This window comes from Tachyglossus aculeatus, chromosome 7, assembly GCF_015852505.1.
Source record: "Tachyglossus aculeatus isolate mTacAcu1 chromosome 7, mTacAcu1.pri, whole genome shotgun sequence".
NCBI lineage: Eukaryota > Metazoa > Chordata > Mammalia > Monotremata > Tachyglossidae > Tachyglossus > Tachyglossus aculeatus.
Window position 1 is genome coordinate 50,027,895 of NC_052072.1, and position 12,159 is coordinate 50,040,053.

General features: G+C 45.1%; 1 protein-coding gene across 3 annotated transcripts in view; it reads left to right on the top strand.

Moving 5' to 3' along the window:
* The window catches only part of PCNT (pericentrin), a 95,785-nt gene that overhangs the window by 1,461 nt on the left and 82,165 nt on the right, over positions 1–12,159 (top strand). For all 3 annotated transcript variants that reach the window (XM_038749359.1, XM_038749361.1, XM_038749360.1), the window contains exons 2-4: positions 4,251–4,419; positions 9,911–10,166; positions 11,517–11,572. In XM_038749359.1, the coding sequence (XP_038605287.1) occupies positions 4,345–4,419; positions 9,911–10,166; positions 11,517–11,572 (387 nt within the window). In that variant the 5' untranslated portion in view covers positions 4,251–4,344. The remainder of the gene's footprint in view (positions 1–4,250; positions 4,420–9,910; positions 10,167–11,516; positions 11,573–12,159) is intronic.

The following is a 12,159-nucleotide window of genomic DNA, read 5'->3' on the forward strand; positions in this document are numbered from 1 at the left end:
CACTGTCCTAAGCGCTGGGGAGGGGGGTACAAAGTGATCAGGTGGTCCCCTGTGGGGTTCACGGTCTTCATCCCCATTTTACAGATGAGGAAACCGAGGCTCAGTGAAAAGCGCTTACTAGGTGCAAAGCACTGTCCTAAGCCCTGGGGAGGGGGATACAAAGTGATCAGGTAGTCCCCTGTGGGGTTCACAGTCTTCAACCCCATTTTACAGATGAGGTCACTGAGACTTAGTGAAAAGCGCTTACTAGGTGCAAAGCACTGTCCTGAGTGCTGGGGAGGGGGGTACAAAGTGATCGGGTAGTCCCCTGTGGGGTTCACAGTCTTCATCCCCATTTTACAGATGAGGAAACCGAGGCTCGGTGAAAAGCACTTACTAGGTGCAAAGCACTGTCCTAAGCGCCGGGGAGGGGGGTACAAAGTGATCAGGTGGTCCCCTGTGGGGTTCACAGTCTTCAACCCCATTTTACAGATGAGGAAACCGAGGCTCGGTGAAAAGCGCTTACTATGTGCAAAGCACTGTCCTGAGCGCTGGGGAGGGGGGTACAAAGTGATCAGGCAGTCCCCTGTGGGGTTCACAGCCTTAAACTATTACTGTATTTATTTATTTATTACTCTATTTATTTATTTGTTTGTTTGTTTTACTTGTACATATCTATCCTATTTATTTTATTTTGTTAGAATGCTTGGTTTTGTTCTCCGTCTCCCCCTTTTAGACTGTGAGCCCACTGTTGGGTAGGGACCGTCTCTAGATGTTGCCAATTTGTCCTTCCCAAGCGCTTAGTACAGTGCTCTGCACATAGTAAGCGCTCAATAAATACGATTGATTGATTGATTAAACCCCATTTTACAGATGAGGTCACCGAGGCTCAGTGAAAAGCGCTTACTATGTGCAAAGCGCCGGGGAGGGGGATGCAAAGTGATCAGGCAGTTCCCTGTGGGGTTTACAGTCTTAAACTATTACTCTATTTATTTATTCATTACTCTATTTATTTTACTTGTACATATCTATCCTATTTATTTTATTTTGTTAGTATGTTAGGTTTTGTTCTCTGTCTCCCCCTTTTAGACTGTGAGCCCACTGTTGGGTAGGGACCGTCTCTAGATGTTACCAATTTGTCCTTCCCAAGCGCTTAGTACAGTGCTCTGCACATAGTAAGCGCTCAATAAATAGGATTGATTGATTGATTAAACCCCATTTTACAGATGAGGTCACCGAGGCTCGGTGAAAAGCGCTTACTAGGTGCAAAGCACTGTCCTAAGCGCCGGGGAGGGGGATGCAAAGTGATCAGGTAGTCCCCTGTGGGGTTCACAGTCTTCAACCCCATTTTACAGATGAGGAAACCGAGGCTCGGTGAAAAGCGCTTACTAGGTGCAAAGCACTGTCCTAAGCGCCGGGGAGGGGGATGCAAAGTGATCGGGTAGTCCCCTGTGGGGTTCACAGTCTTAAACCCCATTTTACAGATGAGGTCACCAAGGCTCAGTGAAAAGCACTTACTATGTACAAAGCACTGTCCTAAGCGCCGGGGAGGGGGATGCAAAGTGATCAGGTAGTCCCCTGTGGGGTTCACAGTCTTCATCCCCATTTTCCAGATGAGGTCACCGAGGCTCAGTGAAGTGACTTGCCCAAGGTCCCACAGCAGACACGTGGCGGAGCCGGGATTCGAACCCGTGACCTCCGACTCCCAATCCCGGGCTCTTTCCACTGAGCCACGCTGCTTCCATCCATTGGCAAGGGCCAACCCGGCCTTCCCAAGCGCTCACCATAGTGCTCTGCACAGTGTAAGCGCTCAGTAAATAGGGTGGACCGACTGAATGAAAGGGCCCAACCCCTTCCCTCCCCCCAAACTCCTCCATTCCTTGTCCATATCTATTCTCTTTATTTTATTTTGTTAGTATGTTTGGTTTCAATTAATAATGGCATTTATTAAGCGCTTGCTATCAATCAATCAATCAATCAATCGTATTTATTGAGCGCTTACTATGTGCAGAGCACTGTACTAAGCGCTTGGGAAGTACAAATTGGCATCACATAGAGACAGTCCCTACCCGATAGTGGGCTCACAGTCCAAAAGGGGGAGACAGAGAACAGAACCAAACATACCAACAAAATAAAATAAGTAGGATAGAAATGTACAAGTAAAATAAATAAATAAATAAATAAATAAACAGAGTAATAAATATGTACAACCATATATACATATATACAGGTGCTGTGGGGAGGGGAAGGCGGTAAGGCGGGGGGATGGAGAGGGGGACGAGGGGGAGAGGAAAGAAGGGGCTCAATCTGGGAAGGCCTCCTGGAGGAGGTGAGCTCTCAGCAGGGCCTTGAAGGGAGGAAGAGAGCTAGCTTGGCGGATGGGCAGAGGGAGGCCATTCCAGGCCCGGGGGATGACGTGGGCCGGGGGTCGATGGCGGGACAGGCGAGAGCGAGGTACAGTGAGGAGATTAGTGGTGGAGGAGCGGAGGGTGCGGGCTGGGCTGGAGAAGGAGAGAAGGGAGGTGAGGTAGGAGGGGGCGAGGGGATGGAGAGCCTTGAAGCCCAGGGTGAGGAGTTTCTGCCTGATGCGCAGATTGATCGGTAGCCATTGGAGGTTTTTGAGGAGGGGAGTGATATGTCCAGAGCGTTTCTGGACAAAGATAATCCGGGCAGCAGCATGAAGTATGGATTGAAGTGGAGAGAGACACGAGGATGGGAGATCAGAGAGAAGGCTAGTGCAGTAGTCCAGACGGGATAGGATGAGAGCTTGAATTAGCAGGGTAGCGGTTTGGATGGAGAGGAAAGAGCGGATCTTGGCAATGTTGCGGAGCTGAGACCGGCAGGTTTTGGTGACGGCTTGGATGTGAGGGGTGAATGAGAGAGCGGAGTCGAGGATGACACCAAGGTTGCGGGCTTGTGAGACGGGAAGGATGGTAGTGCCGTCAACAGAGATGGGAAAGTCAGGGAGAGGACAAGGTTTGGGAGGGAAGACAAGGAGCTCAGTCTTTGACATGTTGAGCTTTAGGTGGCGGGCGGACATCCAGATGGAGATGTCCTGAAGGCAGGAGGAGATGCGAGCCTGGAGGGAGGGGGAGAGAGCAGGGGCAGAGATGTAGATCTGGGTGTCATCAGCGTAGAGGTGATAGTTGAAGCCGTGGGAGCGAATGAGGTCACCAAGGGAGTGAGTGTAGATTGAGAACAGAAGGGGACCAAGCACTGAACCTTGGGGAGCTCCCACAGTAAGAGGATGGGAGGGGGAGGAGGAGCCTGCAAAAGAGACTGAGAAAGAACGACCGGAGAGATAAGAGGAGAACCAGGAGAGGACGGAGTCTGTGAAGCCAAGGTCAGATAACGTGTTGAGGAGAAGGGGGTGGTCCACAGTGTCAAAGGCAGCTGAGAGGTCGAGGAGGATTAGGACAGAGTATGAGCCGTTGGATTTGGCAAGCAGGAGGTCATTGGTGACCTTTGAGAGCGCAGTTTCCGTGGAATGAAGGGGACGGAAGCCAGACTGGAGGGGGTCGAGGAGAGAGTTGTTGTTGAGGAATTCTAGGCAGCGCGTGTAGACAACTCGTTCAAGGAGTTTGGAAAGGAATGGTAGGAGGGATATGGGACGATAACTAGAAGGTGAGGTGGGGTCAAGAGAGGGTCAAGAGAGGCTTACTATGTGCAGAGCACTGTTCTAAGCCCTGGGGAATTTACAGGGTGATCAGGTTGTCCCACGTGGGGCTTACAGCCTTCATCCCCATTTTACCGATGAGGGAACTGAGGCCCAGAGAAGTGAAGCGACTTGCCCAAAGCCACACAGCTGACAAGTGGCGGAGCCGGAATTTGAACTCATGATCTCTGACTCCAAGGCCCGTGCTTTTTCCACCGAGTCCCCCTTTTAGACCGTGAGCCCACTGTTGGGTAGGGACTGTCTCTATATCATCATCATCATCATCGATCGTATTTATTGAGCGCTTTCTATGTGCAGAGCACTGTACTAAGCGCTTGGGAAATACAAATTGGCAACATATAGAGACAGTCCCTACCCAGCAGTGGGCTCACAGTCTAAAAGGGGGAGACAGAGAACAAAACCAAACATGCTAACAAAATAAAATAGGAGAGATACGTAGAAATAAATAAATAAATAGAGTAAAAAAAAATGTACAAACATATATACAGGTATATATGTTGCCCACTTGTACTTCCCAAGCGCTTAGTACGGTGCTCTGCACATGGTGAGCGCTCAATAAATACGATTGATGATGATGACCTCTTTTCCTCCCTAGGTGCTGGACTTGAGCGAGCATGGGATGGCGAAGGGATGGGTAAGCCGGGGTGAAGGGAAGCCGAACGAGGGAATTTAGCCAAGGACGGAGAAGGATGGACGAGCGGCGGCCCCAAGGAATGGAGACTTCGCAGCCGGAGGAGATGCCGCCGGTTCCGCCCGAAACAGAGGTGTGACAGCTAAACTCACAGCCGTCGCCATTTAAAGCCAACCCTAGAGTAGAGCTAATGACTCTGTGACTGTTTACGTCCATCATCATCATCATCAATCGTATTTATTGAGCGCTTACTATGTGCAGAGCGCCGTACTAAGCGCTTGGGAAGTACAAATTGGCAACGTCTGGAGACAGTCCCTACCCAACAGTGGGCTCACAGTCTAAAAGACTCACGTCCAGGGTCTGTCCCCCGGTCATCCTGTCCGCTTTGTGCGTTAGGCCCTGGAAGAGCAACAGATTTGGGTTTCTGGTGTCTAATAATAATAATAATGATGGTATTTATTAAGCACTTACTATGTGCAAAGTACTGTTTTAAGCGCCGGGGAGTTTGCAAGGTGATCAGGTTGTCCCATGGCGGGCTCACATCTGCAGGGAGGGCCCGCAGTCATTAGAGGGACTTCCCCAAGGTCGGTGGTAATAACAAGAATGATGGCGTTTGTTAATCAATCAATCGATCGTAGTTATTGAGCGCTTACTGTGTGCAGAGCACCGTGCTAAGCGCTTGGGAAGTACGAGTTGGCAACATATAGAGACGGCCCCTACCCAACAGTGGGCTCACGGTGTAAAAGTTTGTTAAGCGCTTACTGTGTGGCTGGCACTGTACTAGGTGCTGATGAATAGATGGTTTGTTGTAATTGTGCCCAGGACCTGATTAAGGGGATCTGGAAGGGGCCTGGAGCTGGGCTGGGAAATTTCAGTAAGAAATTTGACAGCGGAATGTGCTTTCTAAGCGCTGGGGTGGGAAAAAGCTAATCAAGTTGGATAACTGCCACTTCAGCCCTTCTGCGCCACCTAAACCCCGCTTCCGGGGCTGCCCTTCTAAATAAAATGGTATTTCTTAAGCGCCTACTCTGTGCCACGCACTGTACTAAGCGCTGGGGTGGGGCGAAAGCAAATCAAGTTGGACACAGTCCCTGTCCCAGCTGAGGCTCACAGTCTTAATCCTCATTTTACAGATGAGGTAATTGAGGCATAGAGAAGGGAAGTGACTTGCCCAAGGCCACACAGCAGACAAGTGCCAGATCCAGGATTAGAACTCATGACCTTCCCAGACTGAGCCCCCTCCTTCCTCTCCCCCTCTCCATCCCCACCGTCTTACCTCCTTCCCTTCCCCACAGAACCGGTATATGTGTATATATGTTTGTACATATTTATTACTCTATTTATTTTACTTGTACATATCTATTTGTTTTATTTTGTTAATGTGTTTGGTTTTGTTCTCTGTCTCCCCCTTCTAGACTGTGAGCCCACTGTTGGGTAGGGACTGTCTCTATATGTTGCCAACTTGTACTTCCCAAGAGCTTAGTACAGTGCTCTGCACACAGTAAGCGCTCAATAAATATGATTGATTGATTGATTGATTGATTGGCTGGTCCCGAGGAGTGGTTTCTTGGCCCAAAGCAAGTTCCGATGAGGTAGCGTAACCACGGACGCTTGTGCGAATCACGAGGCCCAAATCGGCTCCGAGCTTTATGGGCGTGGACTGTGCCTACCAACTCTGTTGTGTTGTGCTCTGCCAAGTACTTACTACAGTGCTCTGCACGTAGTAAGTGCTCAGTAACTACCATTGATGATGATCAAGAGCAGTTGCTTCATTAATCTAGGCCTGAACAAACCCATTTCTTTTGCCAAAGGTGTTGTAAACCAACTCAGATTAAGTGTGGTAAAGCGATATTGTAATTTTTTTTTTCTTTGGAAACGATGAAAGAAGAGTCCCAAGACTGTCTTTGAGAGAGCGGCAGGTTTAGCCATTGGTACGGTATTCCAATGGATGTGGGCTTAAATGTGTATACAAATATTTATGTACCAACTATTACTACTACCCACACAGTGCACTGCACATAGTAAATGCTCAATAACTACCACTGATGATGATCAAGAGCAGTTGCTTCATTACAGTGGGGTTAATCTAGCCCTGAAGAAACCCATTTCTCTTTGCCAAAGGTGTTGTAAACCAACTCAGATTAAGTGTGGTAAAGTGATATTGTAATTTTTTTTTTGAAACGATGAAAGAAGAGTCCCAGGACTGTCTTTGAGAGAGTAGCAGGTTTAGCCATTGGTACGGTATTCCAATGGATGTGGGCTTAAATGTGTATACAAATATTTATGTACCAACTATTACTACTACCCACACAGTGCTCTGCACGTAGTAAGTGCTCAGTAACTACCACTGATGATGATGATCATCATCAATCGTATTTATTGAGCGCTTACTATGTGCAGAGAACTGTACTAAGCGCTTGGGAAGGACAAATTGGCAACATATAGTGACAGTCCCTACCCAACAGTGGGCTCACAGTCTAAAAGATACCATCATTACAGTGCTCTGCACACAGTATTCCAATGGATGTGGGCTTAAATGTGTATACAAATATTTATGTACCAACTATTACTACTACCCACACAGTGCTCTGCACGTAGTAAGTGCTCAGTAACTACCACTGATGATCATCATCATCATCAATCGTATTTATTGAGCGCTTACTATGTGCAGAGCACTGTACTAAGCGCTTGGGAAGGACAAATTGGCAACATATAGTGACAGTCCCTACCCAACAGTGGGCTCACAGTCTAAAAGATACCATCATTACAGTGCTCTGCACACAGTATTCCAATGGATGTGGGCTTAAATGTGTATACAAATATTTATGTACCAACTATTACTACTACCCACACAGTGCTCTGCACGTAGTAAGTGCTCAGTAACTACTACTGATGATGATCAAGAGCAGTTGCTTCATTACAGTGGGGTTAATCTAGCCCTGAACCAAACCCATTTCTTTTGCCAGAGGTGTTGTAAGCCAACTCAGATTAAGTGTGGTAAAGTGATATTGTAATTTTTTTTTTTGGAAACGATGAAAGAAGAGTCCCAGGACTGTCTTTGAGAGAGTAGCAGGGTTAGCCATTGGTACGGTATTCCAATGGATATGGGCTTAAACGTGTATACAAATATTTACGTACCAACTATTACTACTACCCACACAGTGCTCTGCACGTAGTAAGTGCTCAGTAACTACCATTGATGATGATCAAGAGCAGTTGCTTCATTAATCTAGCCCTGAACAAACCCATTTCTTTTGCCAAAGGTGTTGTAAGCCAACTCAGATTAAGTGTGGTAAAGTGATATTGTAATTTTTTTTTTTGGAAACGATGAAAGAAGAGTCCCAGGACTGTCTTTGAGAGAGTAGCAGGTTTAGCCATTGGTATGGTATTCCAATGGATGTGGGCTTAAATGTGTATACAAATATTTGTGTACCAACTATTACTACTACCCACACAGTGCTCTGCACGTAGTAAGTGCTCAGTAACTACCATTGATGATGATCAAGAGCAGTTGCTTCATTACAGTGGGGTTAATCTAGCCCTGAACAAACCCATTTCTTTTGCCAGAGGTGTTGTAAGCCAACTCAGATTAAGTGTGGTAGTGATATTGTAATTTTTTTTTTTGGAAACGACGAAAGAAGAGTCCCAGGACTGTCTTTGAGAGAGTAGCAGGTTTAGCCATTGGTACGGTATTCCAATGGATGTGGGCTTAAATGTGTATACAAATATTTGTGTACCAACTATTACTACTACCCACACAGTGCTCTGCACGTAGTAAGTGCTCAGTAACTACCACTGATGATGATCAAGAGCAGTTGCTTCATTACAGTGGGGTTAATCTAGCCCTGAACCAAACCCATTTCTTTTGCCAGAGGTGTTGTAAACCAACTCAGATTAAGTGTGGTAAAGTGATATTGTAATTTTTTTTTTTGGAAACGATGAAAGAAGAGTCCCAGGACTGTCTTTGAGAGAGTAGCAGGTTTAGCCATTGGTACGGTATTCCAATGGATGTGGGCTTAAATGTGTATACAAATATTTGTGTACCAACTATTACTACTACCCACACAGTGCTCTGCACGTAGTAAGTGCTCAGTAACTACCACTGATGATGATCAAGAGCAGTTGCTTCATTACAGTGGGGTTAATCTAGCCCTGAACAAACCCATTTCTTTTGCCACAGGTGTTGTAAGCCAACTCAGATTGTGTGGTAAAGTGATATTGTAATTTTTTTTTTGGAAACGATGAAAGAAGAGTCCCAGGACTGTCTTTGAGAGAGCAGCAGGTTTAGCCATGGGTATAGTATTCTAATGGATGTGGGCTTAAATGTGTATACAGATATTTATGTACCAACTATTACTACTACCCACACAAGAGCAAATACATGTGTTCTTATTTTTGAGTAAAATGCTGGATCAACAAGATACGTGATAAGTCTTACCTTTGCAAACGAGACTGTGAGAAATGCTTTTTGGTCCAGTTAAACTAATGGGCATTGTGATGGCCAGAAGTACTTGGGGAAGTTGTGAGGTGATCAGAGAGTTAAACCACACACTTCTAGAGAAGCAGGGTGGCTTAGTGGATAAAGAACGGGGCTGGGAGTCAGAAGGACCTGGGTTCTAATCCTGTCTTTGCCACACTTCTGCTGAGTGATCTTGGGCAAGTCACTTATCTTCTCTGGGCCCCAGGTTACCTCATCTGTAAATGGGGGATTAAGAGTGTGGGACAGGAACTGTGTCCAACCGGATTAACTTCTATCTACTCCAGTGCTTAGAACAGTGCTTGGCACATAGTAAGTGCTTAACAAGTACCATAATAATTATTACTGCCATCTCCATAGGCCCTGTTCAGTCTGTTCCCTCCATCCCCAGGCTATTCGCTCCTCCTCTTTAAGTGTCAGATGAATTACCTGTGGTCCTTACCCTCTCCTGGAGCTATGAAATAGTTAACTATAGTCTATTTTTATTTGGCCGTGAAGGGTTTCAAAAATACATATAGGTCATGAATCGAATGACTAAACATTACTGAGGTAAATCGTTTACTATTCAGGAGGTCTCTGATATTCAAGGCGTACGGATTGGTATACAAGTTTCAGGAGGCAGTCTGTTTAGCTTAGTCTTTAAAAACTGATTAAACCGCAGAGCGGAGAATAGTCATATTGAAGGGAAGTGTAGTATGACAAGGTTTGATGCCAAAAATTGTTTCTGCATAGGGAAGAAGTGAATCACATGTCCCGGGAAGATTGATTTTTCTCCTGGTGAATTTAGTTAAGTGTTTAAAAATGTTGTATGCCCTATGTAAATTAGAATAAATTGTCAACTTCTCAAAGTAGCCTAAAAAATGTGTCACAAGTGCTTGTGTTACTGCATTTGTTGTATTGTTGAATAAACAGTACTCTTCCAACAGAGAATTATATTTTCAAATGTATTAGTCATAGTTACTTGAAAAAGGTCATATCTCAGAGGCTTTTACTTGAAGGAGAGAGAGGTGGTGCATTTTTGTGTTAGTAAAAATATTTATTGATTAAGGAAATGTTTACAAAATTATCTCCTATTGTATATATATCCTCATAGAAGCAGCAAAACATTTATTTTTTTTTAACGGAATTATTTGTGTTTCTCTACCAGGACAGGCATAACCTTGAACTGGAAGCTTTACGACTGAGTTTGAGTAACATGCACACAGCTCACCTAGAACTGACTCAACTCAATCTGCAAAAGGAGAAAGAAACCGCCCTGGTGGAACTTCGAGATGCACTCAATGATAAACATGCTCAGGATATGGCGCTTCTGCAGAAAAGGCAGCACATTGAATTGGAGAATATAAAAGAACAACACCTGAAAGAAAGAGAAGATACTTTATTGAAGCATAAGCAAGAAATTGGTACCTCAGATAAGCACATTCTTGTTTCCTCTTTTAATACTCTTAGTAACCTCCCCGGCCTTCTCAATAATGTAAAATGACCTTTTGAGAACGATCAGCTGGGTAATGGAATGGAAAGTAGGGCTTTTGTAGGTGAAATAACGGGAAAAAGATGTTCCAAATCCCCTCTCTGAAAATACTGTAGTCTGTACTGGGTATAACCCTTTGTGTTTCCGTGTCATATCATCTCCCACCCAGGCAAGGTTCAGTGATCTATTTCGTTTCTTTATCAGACTTCCTTCCAGGAATAACTAATGCTCCCTTTGTCCTGCTGTGATCTGCGGGGAAGCACCGTCGTCTAGGGGAAAGAGCACGGACCTGGGTTCTACTCTTGGCTCTGCCACATCTCTGCTGTGTGACCTCGGGCAACTCAATTTCTCTGTGCCTCAGTTACCTCATCTCCACAGTGGGGATTCAGTACCCTCCCTCCTATTTAAACTGTGAGCCCCATGTGGGAGCTGATTATCTTGTATCTACCTCAGCAGTTGTTCAGGGGTTGGCACGTAGTAGGTGCTTAAAAAATACCACTATGATTATTATGACTATTACCATTTTTCTCTTTTTTAAAAATAGGAAAACACCTCTTGGTACAGTATTCTGTGGAATGCTCTTTTGGATTTGTGTTTAAATGATTGCCGTGTCAACGCAAATAATTACAGAATTTATTAATTTGGCAAATTTACAGAAGCAAAATATCCACCTGTAGAACATTCATTTTCCTAGCAATTCAATTCATTATTTGTGTATATTTTTGTGTATATAACTTACAGCCAGGACGTATCAAAAAACCCAAACCCTTTGGATAGTCTCCTTAATACCGTAAGCATATTTGGTTGGGCAGAGCAGTTAGTTCTTGCTGACTGAATGCTCCTTGTAGGCCATGACATAATCCGCTGGTTTTATTTAATATTAAGTGGGCAATGAGAATGTGTTCCTTTTTTTTCCTCATCAGAGTTTTTTCTTTAAGTCAGTGTAAATAGTTTGGCAACAAAGCTGTAAATATTTTTTTTTTCCTGAAAATAGAACCAAAGAAATTGTATGTGCAGCCATTATTTATTATAATAAAAGTTACTCTAGAATGTTTTACCCTTACATTAACATTTATATTTAAGATGCTTCTGATTAAAATACTTTAATCAGAGCATCTTATATTTAATCCGTGTTAATATTTGCAGACTGTAGAACTGCGTAGGAAATTGAGATGCTGAAAATGACAGTCTGAAATAATTGGACAGTTTACTATTGCAATTTAGTCTGCTACAATTTAAAAGTTAATTTGTTTTGCAAATCCTACTGTGCTTTGCCTTGCAGCTGACCTGAGAACAAGATTAGAAGTGGAAAAGGAGAATCATGTCCAGATGGTAGAGGTATACTATGCTTTATTTAAAAAAAAATAACAAAATGTATATTTTCAAAATTTGTCCCTCCCAGATGGCTATTAAGAAGGTATTAAGTAGTCATCTTTTATTTTAGTGTCCCATAGGGGTATTGGTGTGATTTATTTGGGGGCAGGATGGGGAACTATAGCCAGCTTTCCTCACCATGCCCCTTGGAGCCGGAAAGGGACCAGGGATGGAGCCGAAGTGGCAACTCCACCTCTTGCCCAAGGCCTGGAAGAGGAGGATGCTTCTTGCCACAGCTATTTTAGACCTCACCAGGACCCCGGGGCTGGGTGGCAATGGTTCCTTTTGTCCCCTGGACCCATGTCCCCTTGAGGAGAAGCTGCCTGCCTGGCTTAAGCCCCACTCCATCTACCCGAGCAGCTTCTGGCATCTCCCGGGGTCAAGACGGGGGCCGGAGCTCTGGAGCTGCTGCGGCCAGGGCACTCCATGCAGCTGTGCATGTTTTCCGGGCCTCTTCCTGACGGGGATTCCCTGGCATGGCTGCAACAGGGGATCCAGGTTGCTCCCATCGTAGGGAGCCCCGGATCTCTGTCCCTTCCAGGCAGCCTGGT